Here is a 25,446-nt window from a genome sequence, read left to right as displayed (position 1 = left end):
TACATACAGTACTTACTTCTGAAGAAATTAAGATGGGACCCTGAAAAAAATTACTATGTACAATAATGATTTCTATACATTTTACATCAGATGAAAACGTTTGTTGTAAGATTCAGATAATTATTTATTAAAAGCGAGACATTTTAAATGAGAATAAGAAAGAAAAGTATTTCTTTCTGCCCCCCTTTCCCTGTTAATGCCCTACCTCGCCCCCTGGCAAAACTTTGCTAGACCCGCCCCTGCACAGTTACCAGCTGTCAGCTACTTAGAAAAGGATCCTGGTGTTATTTGTCTCTCAGAAACAGCTCATAACTTCCCTTCAACTCATCCATGTCACCTAAAAGGTAAACCTGTTTCTCCATCACCTGTTTAGCTCTGATGATTCAGTAAGGACATCTCCTGGTTTCATCTGCATGTTTCCCTCTCACCAGATAACCAAACCGACATCATGACCAGCAGCTTTTACAGCTGTGGCTCCAGCAAACATCAGCTGATACTAGAAATTAATATTAAATAAATTCTAACAACAGCTGATCAAGCTTAAACGTGCTGCTGCTGTTTAACCTCCGCTGCTTTCTTCTTTCTGGCGCAAAGTGGGCGATAAACAAACAAGAGAGAAAAGCTGATCAGCTGATCATTGATCAGTTTCATGATTGAAATAACAACAGGGGAGAGAGGGGGAGAGAATGAGAGAAGAAGAGGCAGCTGCAGCATAAAGACACAGAATAAATCCAGCTTTGTGTCTTTTTCATTCTAGCTGAAGTACGGGACAAATCGTGTTCCTTTTCAGCTCAACACGAATATTTTCTCTGAATACAAGACGATTCCGTTTTTTACGGAATGGTTGGAAACTAATTAACCTTAATAAACCTTAATAAAATAAAGTTCAACATCAGTAACATCATAGCACCTGCCCAGCTGTATATAAACTCCGTCATGCTAGCTAGTATGCAGTACGAGTTATTGTAACTGACTGTAAAAAGTCAGCACAACGAAAATAAACTCCACATAAACTTGGTTTATATCTGACCCAGATAGACTGCAGGTCATAACTTCTTACCTGAAGTTCATTTCCCCTGACACTCGGACCGACACCGGCGGCCGCCTCGGGTCTCTCCTCCTCCTGCCTCACCTTTCTGTCATCCACCTGCCAGCGTGTTGCGTCTGCTGGCCTCCACCACTTGCTAATGTTACTCAGGCTGTGAAGGCTCGGCAATAGCCACCACCAAACAATTGAGTTATTTTTACACATCTCCCAGCATCTGGCCAATCCACCACCTTTCAGTGTTTATACGTTACGAAACAAAAAAAAGAAAAGAAAAAAAAACCCATCGGCCCATAAAAATGAAAAATCACCATCGGCCCACTGGGCAAATGCCCGGTATGCCCGATGGCCAGTCCAGCTATGCATATTATCATTGTCACATTTTTAATATTGCGCACATTCACATAACTGCTAATATAGCACACTGCTGGTATTTATAGTTTTATTCACCCTGAAACACTGTTTATGTACATTAACTGCAAACTCTGACATTAATGTTGTTTACGTTCACTACAGTGCATTATTTCTTTAGCACGTTTCTTAACATCTGTGCTGCTTTGCCTCTACATCCTTACATCACATTTGCTTACATGCAAATACAGGAACACAAGCACTTCAGTCTGGCTGCAGTCTGCGGCACGTACGTGCATAAAACAACACAGGACCCCTGCAGCCTTCTCAAAGGGCTCCCAAGCTGACCCCCCAGTGCCTGTGTGAGCTCCACTCATGAGGATTATAATTAACCTACTAAAATATTACAATTGAATTGCCCGTGAGAATTCTGTAAGTCAGTGTGAGGATAAATGAACATAGTAACACCAACAATACTGTGGGTCCCACACATTTTTTTTGAAACACACATATACATATTTGTATCTGAACAAAATGATGTCATGGGTAGAAAAAAGTAGAGGGCTGTCCAAGTTTTATAAAAAAAAATTTATTATTTAAATCTACTAAAACATTGCATTTGCACTACCTTCAAGTTGTTGAGATAAAAAGATGACATGAAATCTAGCCTGAAGGTTACCTGTGTCAGGAGCTCACAATAGCAGTGAATTTATGACCTGAAAGTATGCTTGGATAAAAATGAAGGAGTGAGTTTACTGTCATCAGTAGAGGAGCTGTTGACCTTCACAACTGAAGAAGCGAGTATCCAGGGAGGTAAATTATCCCCTTTCACTTGATCTGCTGATCTGTTGTCTTCTTAACCGTGAATAAGGTTCACAATTATATATAGAAAGGAACCGTTCACAGGGAACGTCTCCACTTTGCATTTTAGTGAAGCTGAATTGTGATGCTTTTTTATAGGTTTTTTTTTCAACTGAGTTACATTACTTTTCATTTACACATTCAGGTATGCCATCTTTAATTACCAATAAAAAAAAGTCTGATCATAAAGCAAGTTGACAATCCACGCCAAAGAATTTGTACTCAGGAGTCTGTAACTTGATGATTTTTAGTGACACAGCATACCCGGATATGTTGAAGTTACATACATTTCATTTGAGCTTGGTCTTCCTTCTAGCTCCCCACATATGGATACTTGGTGAGGCTCATTACTTTACGTTCAAGACATTTGAGGGAAGTTTTTATTTTACGCCATTATGTGTCTTCAATTGCCAAACTAAATGGAGGGAACAATAAAACATCCAGTATTAGACAATCATATGGACCTAATAGCAAATAGCAAAGATGATGAAAAAGGTCAAAACATAAATTTAAATATTATTTATAGCTACACACACAGGCAGTGGCGTGTCTAGAAATTTTTTTTTCCGGGGGCCAGGTAGGGGCACAGATTTGGAGAGGGGTGGCAGATGTAATTGGCAGATAATGTTAAAAAAAAATTCCACCAACCGTTAACCATAATTCAATAACCCTATAAACCTAATAACCGAATGCGCTTTTAACTCTTATTAGAATGAGATTTTAACCACTACGGTGCAAAGTTTTTAGATACTGCGCTGATAATGTACAAGAGATACAATCAGTGCTTTGTCAGTGTTTATTCAGCATTCAAGGACAGCAATATTTGCATAGTATTTTTACGGAAATATAGTGCACATATGTTTTGGGCAAAAACATTTTTGAATATTAAAATACGAACATTTTTAACATACAATTGGCAAATTAGCCAATGCAAAACTTTATCTGCCTATTAAAAAAAGAAGATAATCTTCTTACAAACTGGTGTTTGATTTTGAAACAGGAAAAAAGTGGGGAAACAAATGAAAAGACTAACATTTGAATGAAACCTGAAAGCAAGTAAATACTTTCTATGCTGCCTTATGGTAAACTTTGGTAATACTGATGTATAAAGAACAACACTGGCTGATGATGAAATACAGTCAGCTGGCATGGTGACACTGCCAGTATTAACCTGCAGGGCTGGACTGGTACAAGAAATCGGGCATTTTGAGTAGAGACTGGCCCACCAGGTATTAAAGCCATAAAGCCTTTGAATGAAGACAAACGCTGTTGTGACAGTGATGTACACTGTCTTGTTGGTATATGTATGATCTCTATACAATTTACGTCAAATAAAAACTTTGTTCGCAAGATTCAGATAATTATTTAATAAAAGCTAGATATTTTAAATGAGAATAAGAAAGAAAAGTATTTCTTTGTGCCCCCCTCTCCCTGTTAATGCCCTACCTGGCCCCCTGGCATAACTTTGCTAGACCCGCCCCTGCACAGTTACCAGCTGTCAGCTACGTAGAAAAGGATCCTGGTGTTATTTGTCTCTCAGAAACAGTTCATAACTTCCCTTCAACTCATTCATGTCACCTAAAAGGTAAACCTGTTTCTCCATCACCTGTTTAGCTCTGATGATTCAGTAAGGACATCTCCTGGTTTCATCTGCATGTTTCCCTCTCACCACATATCCAAACTGATATCATGACCAGCAGCTTTACAGCTGTGGGTCCAGCAAACATCAGCTGATACTAGAAATTATTATTAAATAAATTCTAACACCTGATCAAGCTTAAATGTGCTGCTGTTGTTTAGCGCAACATCCGCCGGTTTCCCCTTTCTGGCACAAAGTGGGCGATAAAAAAAAAGAGAGAAAAGCTGATCAGCTGATCACTGATCAGTTTCATGATTGAAGTAGGAACAGGAGAGGGAGGGGAGAGAATGAGAGGAGAAGAGGCAGCTGTGCAGCATAAAGACAGAATAACTCCAGCTGTGTCTTTTTTTCATTATAGTTAAAGTACGGGACAAACTGCATCTCTTCTCAGCTCAATACGAAACGTGTAATATTTTCTCTGAATGCGGGACGATTCCATTTTTTACGGGACGGTTGGCAACTCTACTAACTAACCTTATGAATAAAATAAAGTTCAACATCAGTAACATCATAGCACCCACCCAGCTGTACAGAAACTCCGTCATGCTAGCTAGCACGCAGTAGGAGTTATTGTAACTGACTGTAAAAAGTCAGCATAACGAAAATAAACTCCACCTAAACTTGGTTTATATCTGACCCAGATAGACTGCAGGTCATAACTTCTTACCTGAAGTTCAGTTCACCTGACAATCGGACTGGCGGCCGCCTCGGCTCTCTCCTCCTCCTGCCTCCCCTTTCCCTCATCCACCTGCTGGCCTCTGTGGAAGCTCCGACATAGCGACCACCAAACAACTGAGTTATTTTTACACATCGGCCAGCATCTGGCCAATCCACCACCTCTCATTGTTCATGCCGTTACAAAATAAATAAATAAAGAAGTCATCCGCCCACCGGGCAAATGCCCGGTATGCCCGATGGCCAGTCCAGCAATGTTAACCTGTTAATCTGTCACCGAAAAATTGTTTTCTGTGGTGCCGTCTTTCATGCTTGGCTCTCCTACCTTTGCTAACATGATGCTCAGAGTGCAGAAGCCGATGCTGTATTCACTTACACTTGGATATCTGAGCTTCACTGTGAAAACATAATCGTACATTTGATATTTCATTGAATTTTATTGTTTTAGCTTCAGGGTGGCACCTGGGGTGGCCAGTCTGGTTGGAGGGGTCCAGGAAGGAGGGCTCGAAGCAAACAAAAACAAAAGCACGAGAAAGTCAAAAAAACCAAAAACAAAACACGAGTCCAAAACCAAAAGAAAAGAAACACACCAGAGCACAGGAAAACAGAACACCTCAGGGGGCCGGCCGTGAGGACGGCAACGTGGACACAGTTCAGGGGGCTGGCCAGGGGCCGACAGCACCGGAGCCCAGACAGTTCAGGGGGCCGGCCGTGCGGAAGGCAGCGGCGGCCACGTGGAAGCAGTTCAGGGGGCCGGCCAGGGGGCCAACAGCACCGGGGTCCAAACAGTTCAGGGGGCCGGCTGTGCGGAAGGCAGCGGAGGCCACGTGGAAGCAGTTCAGGTGGCCGACCGTGAGGGCGGCAATGGCGTCGTCGTTGGCGAACAAGGTGATGGAGCTGGTCCGGAGGCCGACCGTGCGGAAGGCAACGGTGGCGACTCAGACGAAGGGAATCCGGGGGCCGCCCACGACGGTGATGGCGCCTGGCCAGTGGCCTGGAAAGTGGCCGGTTAGGTGAAGGTGAAGACACGGAGGCTGGACCAGACGGGGCTGAAGACACGGAGGCTGGACCAGACGGGGCTGAAGACACGGAGGCTGGACCAGACGGGGCTGAAGACACGGAGGCTGGACCAGACGGGGCTGAAGACACGGAGGCTGGACCAGACGACGCTGAAGACTCGGAGGCTGGACCAGACGGGGCGGCAGCAGGCGAGGGTGAAGACCCGGAGACGGCTGCAGGCGAGGGTGAAGACTCGGAGGCTGGACCAGACGGGGCGGCAGCAGGCGAGGGTGAAGACCCGGAGACGGCTGCAGGCGAGGGTGAAGACGCGGAGGCGGCTGCAGCGAGGGTGAAGACGCGGAGGCGGCTGCAGGCGAGGGTGAAGACGCGGAGGCGGCTGCAGGCGAGGGTGAAGACGCGGAGGCGGCTGCAGGCGAGGGTGAAGACGCGGAGGCGGCTGCAGGCGAGGGTGAAGACGCGGAGGCGGCTGCGGCGTGGACCAAGAGGCTGCAGGCAACGGCGTGGAAGCCGGAGATGGAGACGCTGCAGCTGACGAGAATGAAGAGGCTGCAGCTGGCGTGGAAGCCGGAGATGGAGGCGCTGCCGCTGGCGAGAATGAAGAGGCTGCAGCTGGCGTGGAAGCCGGAGATGGACGCGCTGCAGGCGGCGGCGTAGAAACCGGGGACGGAAGCGCTGCAGGCGACGACGTGGACGGTGAGGCTGCAGCTGGCGGCGGCGTGGAAGCCGGAGACGGAGGCGCTGCAGCTGGCGGCGGCGTGGAAGCCGGAGACGGAGGCGCTGCAGCTGGCGAGAATGAAGAGGCTGCAGCTGGCGTGGAAGTCGGAGACGGAAGCGCTGCAGGCGACGACGTGGACGGTGAGGCTGCAGCTGGCGGCGCGTGGAAGCCGGAGACCGAGGCGCTGCAGCTGGCGGCGGCGTGGAAGCCGGAGACCGAGGCGCTGCAGCTGGCGGCGGCGTGGAAGCCGGAGACCGAGGCGCTGCAACAGGCTGGACGGATCCCTTGGACCCTCCAGCGGAGACAGGAGACGAAGGCCGGAGCGGTCCCTCGGACCCTCCAGCGGAGACAGGAGACGAAGGCCGGAGCGGTCCCTCGGACCCTCCGGCGGAGACAGGAGACGAAGGCCGGAGCGGTCCCACGGACCCTCCAGCAGAAGCCATAACTAAGCCAGCAGTCATGGAGGCTACTAGCTGACACGGTGGCGACTGACGATGCACTGAGCACTGGCTCTTCCCAGGCCATGCTGACATGAAGTGGTTCCCAGGGGGCTGCTCAATCCTCAGGGGTCCAGAATTGGCTGGGGACCGAGACCCAGCCTCTGGGGAAGCCCTGGAGTGGCTAACTGTGCCAACGGCGGCTAAACCCTGAAAAGTACACTGCGTAGACATAAAGCCTTCTCCCTGCATGGAGTGAACGGGTGAATCTGGTAATACTGGAACCTGAACTGCAAGTAACCGTGACACTGGAGGCACTGGGGCCTGGACTACAGGCGGCACTGGGGTCTGGACTACAGGCGGCACTGGGGTCTGGACTACAGGCGGCACTGGAGCCTGCACTGAGGGTGAAGCTGGGAGCACTGGGGCCTGCACTGAGGGTGAAGCTGGGAGCACTGGAGACTGCACTGAGGGTGAAGCTGGGAGCACTGGAGACTGCACTGAGGGTGAAGCTGGGAGCACTGGGGCCTGCACTGAGGGTGAAGCTGGGAGCACTGGAGACTGCACTGAGGGTGAAGCTGGGAGCACTGGAGACTGCACTGAGGGTGAAGCTGGGAGCACTGGAGACTGCACTGAGGGTGAAGCTGGGAGCACTGGAGACTGCTGCGGGGCAGCTAACTGAGCTACTGGAGGCTGGGCAGCTACTGGAGGCTGGGGAGGAGTGGCGGAGCGAGGCTGGGACGAGGAGGTGGGAAGTTTGTGTAGCTCCGAACGTGGAAGTCCCAAAAACAAAGCAAAGGATTGCAGCGGAGTAAGCCCAGTGTCTTCCACCACATAATCCTTCTTTCGCCGCTGCTTGCTCCTCCTGCAGGGCCTGGCTTCTGAAAGCAGCGGTGGAGTGACACCAGGGAACTGAGCTGAGAGCGGCTGCTGAGCAGGCGATGAGCTGTTCTCATAATCATCTGCCGCACAGAAGACAGCCCCAGAATGAACAGTCACACAGTCCGAAAGAGAGCCCTCACTCACCACAACCGGCGAATTAAAAGTCCGGATGTCCGGCTGTGGGGTGGCGCGCCGGCGGCGCGATCGACATTTCCTCCCCGCCGACGGCTCCGACGGGCCAGGCAAGATCACATCCGGCGAGTCGGGCAGCGAGGCAGGAGTGGCAGAGAGCAGGTGAGGTGCGCGCTGAAGGAAGGCCTGAATGGTCGGAGAGAGAGAGCCAAGCAGCCACGGAAGACCAGAGAAGAGCCGCTGTAGGCGTGTTTCCAAAGCGCGACGAAGCTCCTCCGGGGGATGTTCCAACCACAGGCTGAGAAGATTCTCAACGGAGAAAATGATGTCATCCCTTAGCTCCTCCGAAGGGTCGCAAGCTGCTGGGTCCATGTTGGCTGGTTCGTGCTGTCACGGTTTGCGGGTGCAAGCTGTGTAGGAATTAATTAGGACCAGGCAGCGGCAGCTCAAGTGCAGGTGAGAAGTTATTAACAGCGATACCAATAAACAGAAATGGCGGGTGACACTAACAGGTAAACCTAAACTGGGAAAACTACCAAAGCAAACCAGAACGAAGATGCAGGGAGGTCCGGGGAAATCACACATGGAGAGACGCAGGGAGATCGAGGGGAAACAACACAGACGAACCAGCAACGAGGACGAGTGAACACACACAATAAATACACACCAGTAATCAGGGGGATGGGAAACAGGAGGGAACACACCTGGGAGACATAACAGCTGACGAGGTGGGGGAACGTAAACAGGACACACTGACATAAGACACAGACCGTCAGAATAAAACAGGAACTACACATACAAGGACACACAGGGGCCGAACAGAGAAAACACTAAACAGAGGAACCGAACAAAAATCACACTAAATAGAAAAACACAAAACGCTGGGTCAAACGGACCCAGGATCATGACAGAGATATTCAGTTTGTGTACTCAAGTTGTGAAATGTGCTGGACTGCATTATTGTTATTGTTGTTTAACTGAGACTCAGTATTTTAGTTTAGTTACCACAAGGCGGCACAGTTTCACAGTAAAGCCACGTATGTCATCACGCTACTGACCAAGTGAGTGGGCTGCACACAGGGATGGTAGCCTTGAAAGAGAGGATGTATTGTGTGTCAGTGTGTAAATAAAGTTTCCAAAGAACTTAAGGATATTTTTTGCTCCATTGTCATTTTTCCTTCAAGTTCATCACTGTTGATGCTGCACTGCTCAACAGCATCGTCAGGTCCAGCGGAGTAATTTCCAGGGGGGTTATGACCTCCCCCAATAATCAGACCCAACCAATCTAACCCCCCCAATAAAATTATGAATTATCTTGCATAAATAGGTGTTGATTTTCTTTACTAATTTCAGGTATTACCAGGAAAATAGTGTAGCGGGTCAGGGCTTTTTTGGGGTTTTGTTAGTTTTGTTTACTGTTGTCATGGCGATGTGTGACGCGCTCGCTCGGCGATTGTTTCCGGTGAGAGAGCGCCTTTTTTTGTTGTTTATGTTATGGTTGCCGCGCTGAGGGGGGAGTTAGCGGCAGTGTTCTGGGCCGGGTAAATAAACGGGTGCTCCCAAAGAAACCTTTGTCTCCTCCGTCAGTGAGCTCGCCACAATAGTTTCATGTTTAATCATCTGGGAATTTACCCAGATTTATTTATTTATTTAGACAGAGATCTTGACCCCCCCCCCCCAATGTTCAGCACAAAGTTACGCCGATGGTCAGCTCAACAAGTATCAGTAAACACACAAACTGTTTGTGTGCAGTTTGTCACACAGTGTGACTGCTAGCTAAATGCACAGCTGCTTTATTTCACAAGTTTCAAAAGTTATACTTTTTTCAAACTGTGAAATGTCATGCAAAACAAACTAAGGTATACTACTATGAAAAAACTAGGCAGTTTAGTGCAGCATAAACAGGTTAGCTTGCCGTATAAAGCACTGTGTTGGACTGGTGCACAGCCGCTATGGTGGTCAGGTTTACGTTTCATCAAGTGTAGGAATGATAAATTTGAATTACAGGCAATGGTGCTTGGATTTGATTAACCAAATTCAACTTTTATACAAATTTTATACTGTCTAGCACAGAGACAGTATAAACAGTAAACTGTCAGTTTAAGGAAAGGAAATCAGCCAAGACAGTTTGTGAAACATAGGCTTATATCTTGTTGAATCCACGAAGAGCAATACACATCAGAGGCAGCAGGACAGAATAGCTGATCACAGCATTTGCACAAGAAAAATCCACTGGAGTTCACAATAGAAACTATTTTTGAGGTTTTTGAAATTATTTTGAGTTGTGTTTTTTTTTTCACCTTGGTGAAACATTACAACCACAAAAAGTTTTTTTTTTTTTAAATTTTATATTCCCACATGATAATATTATTTTATTATTATATTAATATAGCACAACCTGCAGTTACCTTTGCACAAATGTCCTCCAAAGAGCTGCTTTTTACTCTCTTACATATAATTAAAAGCCTGTTCATTTCACACTTTATGAACCTAAAATTAAATACTGTATTTGTCAGTTCTGACTTGTTTTTAATTCCTTGATTTTAGCTTCACTCACTCACTTATATAAGAAACAGCAAATAAAACTAAAAAGTGAGTGAAAACAAACTACAGTCGGGTTAGGTTTTTTTTTTATGTTCACTAACTAGCATGCATGCTTTAAAATCCACTGAGAGAGCATATCTTAGTTTAATGTATGGGAGCTTTTACTGCGTGTACTATTGTGCAGATAAATTTTACTCACACATCAACCGAATAAATAATTCAGCCCAAATTGGTTTTCTTCTGTTTGTTTTTTGATGACCCCTTCATCTAATACTATTCCCTTTTATTTATTCTTAATCACAGCTTACAGCTGCTAATATGTAGCTTAATTGAGAGGTTTCAATTCAGCTTGTGAAGCTTGTGTTTCCTTAAAGGGCTATAGCTAACTCTCCATATGTAGTAAGGAAGGACATAGGGAACTTAAAAACTAATGAAATGGTCCTAGAAACAGTATTTCTACTACACAGTGAATTTATTGGTGTTGCTTTATTTGATTATAATAACTGTCAAACAACTGAAACTACTTAGCTTATAACTCACTAAAGAAACACAAAGTTCAAAAACTTCATTTTAGACATGATCCCTCGTACTGACCATTAAAAATGTGAAGTAATGAGGGCAATTTGCCTAGACTGCAAAATGTCAAAGGCTGTAACAATTTTGTGATAATGATCTAAAAACATCTGGCTCTGTATAAGCTTTTATCTTAAGTTATACTACTCGCAGAGAGAGTCTGGGTCCTGCGTTGTGCCTAAAGAACTATTGCTCATCTTTGACCTGAATTCTCTCACTCCTGCAGCAGTGGTGTTAGTGGGCCACATTTGCATTTCCGCCATTTCTTTGAACCTCTGATGTAATTAATTTAGAAAATGGGGGGAATGATGTATAAACCACTTAAGGGAAAACATATGTGTCCTACTAATAAGTAATTACCACACAGAGCAAATTTATAAAAGAAAAAAAACATTTATTCTGTCAACAAAGAGGTTTTAACAATAGTTCTGATGGTAGCACATTGAGGAATAACACTTGCAACTGCAGAGTGCCTCACGGGCTGTTTGTAGAATCCTTTGAGAACAGAAAAATGATGATTTAAAAATAGAGTTGTCTCTAAAAGCTGTGAGTGGCAGGTGTCTGGGTTTGACTTATGTTTGTGTCTGTACTGAGAGAAAGACATCTAAAAACAGTAAAAAATAATAGATGAGTAAATTGCATCATCTAAGAAACTTTATTTAGTAGTGAATGGGCTGCAGAATGTCTTTTATGAATCGATTGTATGGTCTGTTTTAGCTCATTCCCCTTTGTAGTGTTTATTATGTTTAAAAGAAAGGATTCAGATGTGTAATCAAAAATGTCCAGAACACTGTTATAAATACTTGTTGGAAAATCAAACAACATATTCTATGTTTTGAAAAATACAAAACATTTAATTGAATTTGTTCCTGCTTCTCTAGTAAATTGTATAATTGCAGCTTAATTCAGCACCATAAAGAGAAAAGGTGCAGTGCGTTCAATTGAAAACGTGGTTACATGCCATTTGTTCGTCGGATCAGTAATATTATGTTTGTCTCTCTCTCTTTGTCTGCAGTTTGGAAAGATACTCATATGAGTGCCAGTAATATCTCCCAAAAGTTATACCTGAACTCTTTCAAGGTCTCCTTGTTTGGTACTGTGGTGCTCCCAGTGCTTCTTGCTACTTTCAGATCTCTCCATTGAAAGTCTCATTCATGCTGTGTCAGAACAGCAACTTTCAATGTGATTTCACTCTCCAGGAAGGGATGCAAATTTCAAATGAATGCAAATATGGCAAGTAGGGTTGGTGGCTATGCAGTTCACGTGGCCAAAAAACTTTTGTTTTACAGTTGTTTAGATTAAGAGTATGATGAGGTTCAGGTTGTTGTCGCTACAGACTTGATGTGTCACCTCCAGGGTTGGACACGGCCGACTCTTCCATTTAAGACTATTATTTGCCCTCTTTAACTCTTTAGCTCTTAAACAGATCATCATTGTGAAGATTTAGTAGTTTAGTTTAAAACAAAATTGAACACTGGTCAGTATGTGACTTTCAGGAAGTGATCCAAAAATAGAGTGATGGGGTTGGAGGCTAGCGTTTGCAGAGCTGTGCTTAAAACAAGAGCTTAATGATGGTGCAGCATGAGAGGGACGGCTGTACACAGCTGTCTTCCTCCCACCTGCGTCAATGAACAGTGACTTTAATTGAATGATTAACTTGTGTTTTGTTTGGCTTGGCTGTCCAAAGGAAAATGCTCCCTTTAATTCTCCTACTGCGGCTCCACAGCACATGTGGTTAACGTGCTTTGGGATTTGACTCTGGTTTCTGAAGCTGTTTGTTTTAGTAATGATGATGGACAATCAGCTACTTTATGTCAGGGAAAACTAGAATATCTTATTTAATGTGTTTTTAAAGGCACAGACATTATAAGGAAGAATCATACACACAAAAGTCCCAAATGTGTAACATGACACGTCAGTTAAATTATATGTGTCAGTTACTGGTTCAGTGGCTGTTAACTGTGGGAAACTGGGGAAGTAGGCTGGACTATGCTGTGATTAGATCAGGAAAACACCTTAGTTGTTTGTAATGGAAATGAGAAAAGGTTTTACATTTTTAAAACATAATTTTAAATTTGAGCTATTTATTAATTCAGTTTACATTATGAGATTTACTTTCCTTCCCTGGGAAAATGACAAAAGACCAGAGTATTTAACACCAGAACTGCCTAGATTCTAAAAACCCTGGAACTGCCACCGGGGATATTTTTACTCTCTTTCGCAACAAGAAATTTCTTGAAACAAATCAGAAATCTACAGCTAAAGATGATGTCATTAAAAAGAATCAGATCTCAGACTAATTTTCATGAGTAGAAAGTATAGTCAATAAGTTCTGCATCAATAAAGAGGTACCATAACCCAATGTGTTACAGCACTGAGGGAAGGGGAAACCTTGCATATATCTAAGACTACAAGGAGCTTTGACAAAACAGGAGTGCCTAATGCTCTAGGAGTGAGTTATACAGTGAACTTATTATCAGGTTCATTAACACATCAAAAGAATGTGATTACTTTTAAACTTATCTATTCTTTCTGTTTCATAAGTCACAGTAAGGATCTTCTAAAAATGAATGGCTAGATTCGGCTGATTTCATGCTCTTGTGTCTTTGTTCACCTTATTGTAACACATTTTGTGAAGGTCTTTTATAGCAGTGCAAATAATGTTTTATTTGCAATCTATAATATGCAATCTATATATATCTTTTCCACTCATATGGAAAAGATATATATAAGTCTTATAAAGTTTGTATCTGGCTTGTGTGAAACTTGTATGAAAAGCATACAAGAGTGAAAACAGATATAAGAGCCCTAGAAAAATTATATAAATGAAACTTGTATGTTTTGGATACTTACTAAAACAATTTTAAAAACCAAACATGCCATATTGTTATTTAGTGAAAGCTGGGACAATTTACCTGAAAGAATCAGCATGCTTCATCTGTTACATCTGTAGGTTTTTTGTTCTTTTCTTTGTTTTGTTGTTGTTATTGACAACATGGTACGCTTTTTTGCACCATTTATTTTTAACTGAAATGGATGATACTAGTTTATGACCATGCAAGATTTATGCAAGACCAAGCAAAAAAAGAGAAAAAAAGAAAAAAACAACAACAAAAAAATGTGGACCAGGATAAAAACAATGCTCAGTAACAGCCCAGTCCACTGAAAATCTGAATCTTGTCATCTCAAGATCACGTCTACTTTATTCACCACACTCATTCCCTCTGACTTTAAAAAAGTCATCATATTGAAGAAGCACAATCACGTCTTTAAGAAAGACAGCTTATTTGTATTCCAGACTCTCACTGTGTCTCCTCACGTGTGACTGAGGCAAGTGAACGAACAAGAGTGAGCAAGGAGGGAGGAGGGCAGAAAGAGGGAGGGAGTGCATGAATCTAATGCATTGCAGCAAAGAACTGTGACAGACCAGGCATTTATTTGAGCAGAGACTGCTGCTGTAGCAGGAAGGACGCAGGAGCAGCAGCAGCGGCAGCAGCACTCAGAACCGCTCTATCACTCAGTGCCTCTATCACAGCTGGAGACAAGGTGGATACAAAGAGGCGGAGACACAGGGATTATAGACTGGGAGCACAACACCTCTCTAATGCCACCACCAGTATGATTTCTGGATTACTATATTGGCTTCTCGAGCTTTGCCTTGCAGCATATGAGTTCTCTTTTCCTTCTGACACTCTTCAGTCCATTTACTTCTTGCCTTTGGTCTGATTTCAAGGAATATTCATACCAACGGAAAGCATGGCTTAAATGAGAATTAGTGCCTGTCTATTTACTGGTCAGACATTAGTACCAGCAGAAGACTGAAGATATATAAATCTCCTGACCAATCCTCTGCGATCTGTCATGAGTTTATCACGTCATTGTGTCTTGTCCAGTGAAAAAAAGTCAAGGGAAATCAGTCATTAAATATATAACAAGTTCTGCTCCAAATAGGCCTTAGCCTTTCTTTTTTCACTTATTTTTTTTCTATAGCTATATTTTATTTTTTATTTTTTGTCAAAGTTTGGTCACACAAAAGACAACAAACAGCTCCACTATTGGCTTCACAGTTCGAGTGTTGCTCAGTCTTGTGCACTGTGGGGCGCCCAGGACTTTGATCTAAAAAACACTGGTAAGTAAAACAAGTTTCTAATGTTCATGTAAACCTTTTCTGGCTGTTGACAGACATCTGTTGAGTCTTACTGTTTGTTTCTGACATCAGCACCTCAGATGACACTGCATAACCGTGTAATATGTTCAATGAAATGTAATCATTTCGATATTTACTGGGTAAGGTTTGTAATATTCAATATAATTTAGATGTTCTCTGTAATTCTGGAATATTTTAATTATTATTATTGTTATTGTATTTAAAAAGACATCAAGCTTATTTTTGTCATGTTTGTAGTCTGCCTGCAGAGTTTCATGCGTTATGCTAACAACACTGACTGGCTAACTGTTGCATGGTCAGGCTTCTCCTAAATCATCTTCTTGTAATTTTGTTGCTAGGCTACAGTTCCCTGCTGTGAGAGTAATCACCTAACCTGTCAACAGTGACATGATTTAGTGTGTTTGGATATCAGCATAACTTATTACTTTGGATCTTAACCCTTTAAGACCTACCATAGAACCAAGTCCGCCAGAGCTCATATCATATTTTTACATGCTGTAGTGCCATTTTTGGGAGCATTTCAAGTTGCTATACATCAGTACAACCATTATAGCCCAAATTTTAATAATATGTATGGATTAAGTGCATAGTATTTACATAAATTGCAAAAAAGTGCAATAAACTACAAACAAATTGAAAATCGTTTTTGTTTTTTTAACATATATTTCTAGTTAGAGAAATTTAAGAGGCTTGTCCCTCAAAACTGTTAATACAAAAATGTTGCACAAAATAGTTTCCCACCACAGGAAATTTATTTTGAGTGTCTTCATAGTTTTATTTTTGAAATACACCAATTTTTATATACTGCAGGAAAAACGAAAATAAAAATTATAGTGCAAATTTGCAAAAAAGCAGCATATGCATCAAAATAAACTATTTCCAACAGTGCAATATAAGTCCAAAGCATCCCAGAAACGACACAGAAAGTCATAAAGTCAAACATAACTTTTAAAAACACAAGTACAGGCTCATGAGGCCCTGATCGTAAAAAAAACTACATTTCCGCGAAATGACGTCACTTCTGGTTTTGTCAGGTCATGGGTGTCATGTGAAAGTTCACGCTGACGTCTATTCCAACCTAGGAAGTGTTATGAACAGCTGATCGGATCGGCAAAGCGTGTTTCTGGAATATTATGTTTTTGTTTCTGCAAGCGCTTTTTATGCAGTTTTTGCAAAGCTATATGTGGAAGGAAACTGTGACCTATAGGGCAAGCTAATGGCATAAGATGTAAGTACAACTCCTCCGGTTTCATATGCAAAAAAAATTATTGCGCTAGCTTACGTGGTTGCAGAGCTACCGGGATTTAAAAATAGTTACGCAAAACAGAGCGTGCCCGCTCCGACCGGTTTTAAAGGGTTAAAGCTTATGCTGAATTGTTCTGTCCAGATGCACGGTGGAAACATCCATTTAGCTGTTTGTGCTATACATATAGATGACAAATTAAAGGAAAAACTTAAACCCTTGAGACAATCTAGTAGCTGTCTTAAGTTAAGCTATTGGTCTAGTAGTACTCTAGGGAAACATGATGAAACATTCCTATGACACATTAGGCGGTTATCTAAACACCAACTTATGGAATATTGTTTTAGAAGACTAGTTGTCCATCTCGCCCGTAGAATCTTATAGACTAGTAAACTCAGTGTCAAGGTGGACTGAAGTTCTTCTAGTGGGATGAAGTGATCATATTTCCTTGTATTTCTTAGTTGTTTCTGAATTGTAATGCTGAGCTGTCAAGGCTGTTTATGCTATAACAATACTGTAGGCAGATATCACAGTTCGTGAAAAAACAGATCTAAGCGTAACTAAGGCTATTCACCACTTAAAACATAATCACTAAATGCGGCAAAATCTGCATCGATGTCTGTTGTAAAAGATAAATTGTCACTTTCCTGTGTGAATCCACAGGCTTCTCTGTAAGACATTTGCAGCTCTGTTTACAGCATAAATTACTGCTTTGCCTTGACACCGTCTTGGGATGAAAAAAAATAAAAAAACTACTTTTCCATCTTATCAGGTTCATAAAGGGGCCATGTAGGTCATTTTCAAGGAACTTGATGTCAATCACAGGTCCCTGCCACTTGTTCAGTCTTCTCTAACCTCTAACTATATCAACTATAATAACACATTCTTGTAATTGTGAAGTACTAAGCAGTCTGAGAATCAAGTGCACCATACACCGGTGGCTTGCGTCCTACAGGAGTTGAGTATTGGTGGTGGGCGGTTTCTATTTACTGCAATCACGCTACTCTGTTACCCATAGGCATGTTGAGATAAGAAGGAGCTTTGCACACACATTTAGATTACGGAATCACTTGTTTGTATGCAATCAGGGCCTCTGAGATGCCGGACAAGTGGTGTACCCTTGAGAGAGCATGTGATGATGAGCCAATGTTCACAACCCTTGATGCCACTTGTGATTCTCGAAGCAGTAAGGTGATGATGAAAGGCTGGTAATTGCTGCTGATTAAGATATTAGAAAAGCATTCATCCATGATTAATGAAATTATATGTGTCATCAAAATCAGAGCAAACATATTTCATTTAGTTCAATTGATACAGTCCTTTCATCAAAACAGGATCACTTAAAAAAGTGAACAGAATTTGATTTATTTACCCACAATTCAATACAAAAAGATATAGGCTGGGTCTTGTTAAACAATACTTTCGGCCTGAGCTGAATACATGAATCATTGTGGCAGCATAGCTCAATATTGCAACTGTCAAGCATGGGTTGTTATTCTTACTTTTTACTCTTTACCCATCAGCCAGTATGCATCTGACTGCATATACTCTACATATTATGGCTGAAAAAAAAAACAAAACAAGATTGCATAATATTGGTTCTATTTTCTTCTTACAAATCCAAACTGCTCTAAACCAGCAGCCCTGTGGGGAACGGAGCATGCCAGCTCCAAACAACAGACTATCAGCCATTCTTTTGAAGCTTAATCCAGCACAAATCCCATACCAAAAACATTAGTCTCAGTAGCAAGCATATGTGCCATATATTATTGAACAAGGAAAACAATAGGAACAGCATCAAAAACAAGTGAGAAACAGAAGCACACTGGTGGACCTCAAGAGTGATCTGCAGCTGGCTTTTACCTCCATACATCTATTAATGTGTGCTGATGTGTTGCAACACTGATGACTACAAACCACATATTTTGCATGTATTTGCTGAAGTTGCTGGTTTTGTTATTCTCTTTTTAGCTGTATCTCGTCACGATTACCTGATATAATATGTGTGTGTGTGTGTGGGGAGGGGGGGGTGGAATAAAGTAGATTTATGAAATATTAACAGAATGGTTACAAACTGCTTTATTTCTATTGGCACTCTCTAATATAACATGCTACATAAATTCATTTTATGTGTCATGTAAACCCCTATTTAAAAATACTTTAACAACAACTATGCTTTTTGTTTTGTTTAATCTTTAGCAAAATTATTATTTTTTCACTGTCATATTCTCACCAGAGCATTATTATTTACCAGTAAACACTGAATTAAGAACACACGCAGCATCACATCAGATGATTCTTGGCTAATGTGCTTTCTGTGTTTCAACAGGAATGATGACAAAGACAATAATTAGTCCAAAAAAAGGACACTTTTTTGAACTGATGATCAAATATTATCACAACGCAAATTAATGCAAATACCCATATGACTTTTTCTTGTATCTTTAAAGTGAAAAATGTTTGTTAGAGAAAATCCGAGAATAAAGTGTGTGTGAAAGAAGTTTAATGAGGTCACTGGAGATTCTTCATGAGCTATGGATTCATCCAGTGACTTTCCTTTTAAACCAGACTTGTGGACATTTCTTTGTGTATATCAGTGGTTATCTATGCACTTCACTGTCGTCTCTTGAACAGCAGAGTGGCAGTATGAGTGAAAGAGGGACACAACCTCACTGATCTATGCCTTGTTCATATTGTAGATCTTGGCAGTTAGAGATCAGCTGCAGAGAAGTTTAGGCAGTTTAAACTGGAAGGTTCGACCAGCTGTCACTGACTTTCTAAAAGACTTGTTGCAACCGTATGTGTCACCTCATAGACAGCAATCAACATTACTATATATTTTAACTGTATATGTGTTAAATCAGTGGCCTCCAATAATTGAGATGAGAATATAAATGTTTTACCTTATAAAACCATAAAAATTATTTTGAAGGTTGATGGTTTATAAACTCTTTAAAAAGACATTATATTATGACACAAAGCACATAAAATGAAGAGGAAATATTAAAGATTCTGTACTATAGCTCTGTGATTACATTCAAACAAATATTGACAGTTTTAACTCCCTTGTAAAAACAATATGTCCTTGATTTGTACCTTCCTTGGAAGCATCGGTTCAGACAATATAATCAACTCATAGACTTGATCTTCAAATAAATCTTCTTCAATACATTTTTCAGCTTTTAAAATATTATGCCTCAAATTTATGCATGATAGTAATAGTGGGAAAATACATAATCTTTTCGTAAACTGGCCAAATTAGTAACAAAAGATTGGTAGGACAGGTCTCACCTATGCTAATGGATAAATGTCTCTTCCCCAAAAATCCTTTGTACCTGCTGCCATCTTCAGTAGACATTTGAAAGCGTGGGCATGTCTGAACCGGTCGCTTCTGCCCTCATTAGTATTTTATCATAATTACAGTGAGACTACAGACTGACAGCTCTATTACAATGCTACAGGTAGATAGTCACTAAATTAATAGAAATATCACCCTATCATTCTAGGAGATATAATAATGATAATAACTTTATTTGTATCACTTATTCAAAACACAAAGTTAGAAAGTACTTCAGTGTGAACAAAGTCATACATTAAATATAAGCATACATGTTCCAACAAACAGACACATAATGAACTATACAGTCTGACATTTATTCCAACATACACACTTCCATACATCCTGAAGATTAAAGGAAAGCTAACCTATAAAAATGAGTTTTCAGTAGTCGTTTAAAATAAATAGCAGATTCAGATGATATGATAGGCTTAAGAATGTTGTTACAAAGTTTGGTTGCTGCAACTTCAAAGACGTGATGACCTCTGGTTTTAAAGTAAGAGCATGGAACAATTAGGACACCTTGATCAGACGATATGAGAAGTTGGCTGGAGTGATACAGTCTCACTACCTCTGATATATAAATATGCAGGTATTTGTCCTTGTGGGGTTTTATATGCTAATAACAGGATTTTAAACTGGATTCTGAATTTTATTAGGCTCTTGTAATGGGAAGCTAGAATAGGTGTGATATGTGTGCACTGGTCAGTTTTTGTTATCAGCCTTGCTGCTGCATTCTGCATCAATTAGAGATGTTACTAAGAAATTCATATGAAAAGTGGGTTACAACACTCAAGGCTTAAAAAAATGTAGGTATTTACTAAAAGTTCTAGATGACTGGATATGTTTTAAGGAAAGTCCAAATGAGGTTAGAGATGTGAGATTAAAAATTCAGATGTTGTTCAAAGACGAAACCAAGCATTTGCTGTATTCACTAAGACCAGAGGGGTTGTTGGGCTTAACAGAAAAGTACAAATGTGTATCATCTGCATATTGATTTTCAGGTAGAACTTCACAAAGGTAGCTTACATAAATACAAATTGAGTATTGTTCACCCTCTTATATACATATAATGCACAGGAATGTGTGATAAGGGAATATAGACATCTAATTTTGGTAACCCAAATTAAGTAAAATACTGGCACAGCAAGGCACAATCTGGAAAAAGGAATGAAACAAGATGAATACATTGGTAGAGGCGGGAATATATTATCTGCAGATCAAGTTTGGGTAGGCTTTCAGAGTGTCCAATTACATTAACTCTTCTCAAAGCCCTTAAAAGCAACTGACAGATTCTTAATGGACAAGGCACAGAGTCCATAATATTCAATTAGGACAGAAATGTTTTATATTCTGGTAGGTGCAATGAACAGAATTACAGACCTACATGTTCATGTGTAGCTCCTTTCCATCACTGAATTAAACTGGGAGTGTATTTTTCAAATTAATTCAGCAGAAAACTGCATAAGTCTTTGCTTATTTGTGGACTTTTGAGATTTAATAATAAACATCACTATTATCATTAATCTTATTATTATATTACTGTTTTATTATGCTGTTGTTATGTTATGCTATTATTGTTGTTGTTGTTGTTGTTGTCTAATTGGTCATTTTTAATTATTTTTCAAGACCTGGCTCATACTTGCAGCTTGAAAAATTACCAAACCAAACTCATCCTCCTATTATACAACAAATGCTGATTATATTCTAGCACTGCTTGATCAGATAATTAATGAACCAGAACCTAATTGGATAAAGTGGTGTCACACCGCTGCAGTATTTATAAAATCTCTGGCAGCCTGTCATTTACAGCTCTTGGCGCAGCTACAGATTTTCTGCCTTCTGTCACTTGCAGCATTAGAAGTGTCCATATATGTTTGTTTGTAATTATATAGGTTATAGTGAATGTTAAATTGCAAAGAAGGTATCCGTCAGCATTACAGCAAAGCATTACACCTGCGTTAGCATTGATCTTATAAAGAAAAAGCAAAAAAGGGCTAATTTTTTAAGATTCAGGAGTTCCAAAAAGGACAGTTTCATTTTGATCCAAATACTGCTGACATAATAATACTGTTACGTAGCTACTCTCAAATGTGCTATATTGGTACTGTTGCAGAAGTCACGGACATTGCCAGTTTGTCTTATTTTAGGGTCAGACTGCCAGCCAATAGCCATGTGTACTGTAAGATATTGTAATGAGGCTTAGAAAGTCATTCATTTCTCAGTAGAGGACTGCTAACAGCTTGAAACATATGGAGGGAAAATCGCAAACCAGTGTTGCTGGCAATTCAGCAGTGATTATTAAGGAACACCTGTTTAGCTGGCTGGCAAGGCGACTCAGGGTCCTGCTGAATAGCAGCAGGCTAATGAAGGTCTTCTCAGCTTAATTGTTTGGGCTATAAATAGTGACGGATAGAGGGATAGGGTGCTTCACCATTATCATCCATTTTTTCCCCATACATACAGAGAATGTGCTATTAGAGGTTTGTTGTTGTGGGCTGTGAGTAGAGGAGGCACTCATTGCCAACATTACCAATTACAAAAAAGCCATTAACAGTAAACTGTGAAATTAAACATTGGTGCAAGGACACATGCATAGACTAAAGGGTTAGTTTTCCAAGTGTGGGCGAGACTAATAATTTCCAATAAACATCTTAGCTATGTTAAAACACAACTACACCATTAATATGAATTTGATTATAAAGGTTAATAGCTGCTTTTTAGCTTGTGGCCAAAGCCTAATAAAGGTCTTTATCATCAGCAATTCAAATCATGGTGAAAATGTCTTGAGTTGGCCCACAGAGCCACCAACATTCATACTGCTTTTGCTCTTACAGAACCTAATTTTAGAGGAAATGAAATGCAGAACACACTAATTGCAACATTAGCCTGAACTATGTCTTTAAATTACTTTTTGATGGACGAACTCAATGAGAATAAAGCAGGATCATCTGATTTTCTGTTAAATACTGTTTGAAGCATTGCCAGTGCAGTGTGTGCCCTGCTGTTCAGGGGTCACCTTTGTTGATGTTGTTCAAATAAGTTTGGTTGGCAGTGTTTTCCAGGTCAACCGTTTTTGAGAGAGGGAGTGATAACTTTCACAAGCCTTAAAGTTTCACAGCTACACTGCAAAAAACGATTTTCAAGAAAGTAAAAAAACCCTTGTTTATGGACATTTTTTCTTATTTTTTGTCTAAAAAGAAAATATATTCTTAACAAGCAAGTTTTGCACAAGAAAATAAATCTTATTCTAGGAAAATATGTCTAGCTTTTCCTTAAAAGGATATTTCAGCTCATCTTGAGCTTTATTTACCAGTTACAAGGTATGAAAACGGTTCGGTTGAAATTCCAGAATAAAAACAAGATTATTTTTCTCATTTCAAGAGTAAGGCCACTTAAACAGCTGCTCAGTTTAAGAAATGTATTTATTGACACTAAAGTGTAATAAAACTGCTGTCAAGTTTGACACAACACGGGCACACACTGTCTGGATCATGCTGTATTGCGTTTTGCTCAATCACTGCATCTTCTCCTGAGTTCAATCTGGTGTCTACAGCCGCATCCATTGTTGGCTGGCTTGTTGGCTGGTTTTCGACCACTGGATCAGTCCTGTAGGCCCACATGTTACTCAGACCTCTCACCAATGATGAGGGTTCCCTCCTAGAACTGCAATTGAGATTAATTGACTGGTTAAAGATATTAATTACAAGCTACACTGATAATTTCTAAATAATTCTATTCTGCATTTGATAATTTACTCTAAATATGTATGTTTTCAGACCGAGTTTAATAAATTGTTACTAATTTAATGCTGATTGACATTTGGCAGCTTAACTGTCGTTTAAAAGCTCCTCAAAAACCTAAACCTGGAAAGCTAAACTTGGAAAATATTTTTTGAGCAGTCAATGAGAGAACAATTAGGTTAAAACCTCTTTTGCAGCAAAATAAAATGATACAAAACACGTTTCCCATGGTAATTAATTAGTGTTCAGATAAAAAAAACCATTGCATATCCTTGTATATATATACAATAAAGTAGTGTCACAGTTTCAAAAGCTTTAACACTTACTATTTGCTGCAGTTCTGACCCTTATATGGGGTTCAGGAGATGATTTCTCACTATGGTTCTGGGCTATAAAAAATACTGTTGATGACATATGACGGACTCACTGTTTCTTGCTCTTTACTCTTGCTCTTTATCACAAGACTGCCAAGACAAGACTGCCAAATTAACTTTTCCATCACAGTACTGCATCTCTATTTTAAAGAAGGTTTTCAAATTGATGGGAGTAAACTTTTATTTGACAGTGCACATTTTGGAAATTAGAGATAATTTTTCTTTGTCCCATTGACGGAACTAACACTTGTTGCAGGGTCTACTGACAACCGTTGATATTTTCAAACTCACCATATTCTCTAAAGATTTTTGGTGATAGCAGTACTGGATTATGCAAAGTTACAACTCTGTTAAATTTAAAAATCTAACAAAGACTGTATTAACTTAAATATGAAACACATAAATATAAATGTATTAACGGTGGCTTAGTTAAAAATAACATGTGGTAAGAACAGAAATGTTCTTACCACATTTTTACAATGATGAATTGTTCCTATTGTTCAACCTTTTTGTGTTCACAGGGAAGATTTGATCAAGTAAAAATACCTGAGTGAAGACAAGATTACCCTATTACTTAGATTGTACAATTAAGAACAAAAAAATAATAATATATTCCAGTTAAACAACAATACAGTTCTGTGTCATATTATATTCTGTTACTCTGTTGGCAGGCACTTGAAACTGGAATTAGATTTAAAAGTGGCCTATAACTTTTCTTAAAGATATCTTTGTCAAAGCAAGCATTTGCAAAAGTACTGGCCAGAACAGAAACTAAACATGTTCTCCGTTTCTATGTGGGAGAGAATAAATACATTGCACATTGGAAAGTGTGCCACAGGGTATTTTCTGTCACCTGTGGATGAGTCTGTGATGTTAAGCAGAATGCCTCAGGAAGCTTAAAGATGTTCCTCTGAACTTAAGTGTCTGGATTGCTTAAGCACAAATTTCATAGTTTCTGTCATCACAGGCATCTTCTTATGCTGATACTGAAATTACACCTTTAGTATACATTTTTACAATATTTTAAAATAATTTTACTAAAACTGTATTTTGTTAAATTCTGTTATAAGGATAATAACAAATAAATTAACAATTTAATTGATATAATACATCAAGATAACACTAGCATTTGATAAAACCATCAATAATTACATTTGCATGATTGAACGAGAGAGAGAGAAGAAAGGAAGTGAAAAAACAGAATCCCATCCACGAAGGTCTATACAATAACACGTTTTCAATGCAATTAGATAATGCATGTGTCTCTGTGAGTGTTGCCTTCTATTTCTTTTGAGAAATGTTATTCTTCTCAATTTATTTCAATATGTTTGATCGTACACATATCTTGTTGATAGAAACAGAGGTGCGGATAAGAGAAACAGCGTTTATGTTACATAGCTGCAAAAGCCTTGACTAATTAAGCTTTAATCTGCAGTTATTTTCATGCTGTATTTAGTGCCAAGCTAACTGGGAATCCAAGGGGCTTCACTGCTGGGCCAAAGGTGGTTTTTGTGCTTTTACAACAAACAAAACTCATTTGGTTTTGATACTTTTTTGTTTATCTTTTTTCACACTAGTATACGAGCCCAAATGTAGTTTAAAGTGGAGATTTAAAAAAAAAAATTCCCCCTTGAGTAGATGGTGACGGATGTCGGAATTCTTGGTCGTGCTTCGGTAAGAAACAGTTATGGTTGTCGTGTGATGTGA

General features: G+C 40.4%; 2 protein-coding genes across 2 annotated transcripts in view; one reads left to right on the top strand and one right to left on the bottom strand.

The window, feature by feature from the left end:
- Window positions 1-5,224: 5,224 nt before the first annotated feature.
- LOC112847256 (uncharacterized) lies at window positions 5,225-8,165 on the bottom strand. Its single transcript, XM_025908469.1, has 3 exons — window positions 7,723-8,165; window positions 5,762-7,020; window positions 5,225-5,508 (listed from the first exon to the last, which is right to left on the bottom strand). The coding sequence occupies exons 1-3, from the start codon at window positions 8,127-8,129 to the stop codon at window positions 5,225-5,227; spliced, it is 1,950 nt and encodes a 649-aa protein (XP_025764254.1). The 5' UTR covers window positions 8,130-8,165.
- Window positions 8,166-14,321: 6,156 nt separating this feature from the next.
- The window catches only part of LOC100701892 (leucine-rich repeat-containing protein 4C), a 158,221-nt gene continuing 147,096 nt past the window's right edge, over window positions 14,322-25,446 (top strand). Inside the window, exon 1 of the mRNA XM_019361951.2 lies at window positions 14,322-15,003. The gene's annotated coding sequence lies outside the window, so the exon portion shown is untranslated. The remainder of the gene's footprint in view (window positions 15,004-25,446) is intronic.

The sequence above is a fragment of the Oreochromis niloticus genome, linkage group LG7, assembly GCF_001858045.2.
Source record: "Oreochromis niloticus isolate F11D_XX linkage group LG7, O_niloticus_UMD_NMBU, whole genome shotgun sequence".
In the NCBI taxonomy this organism is placed as follows: Eukaryota; Metazoa; Chordata; class Actinopteri; order Cichliformes; family Cichlidae; genus Oreochromis; species Oreochromis niloticus.
The sequence above is the reverse complement of the archived record's forward strand: the minus strand, read 5'-3'. Positions and strand labels throughout refer to the sequence as shown.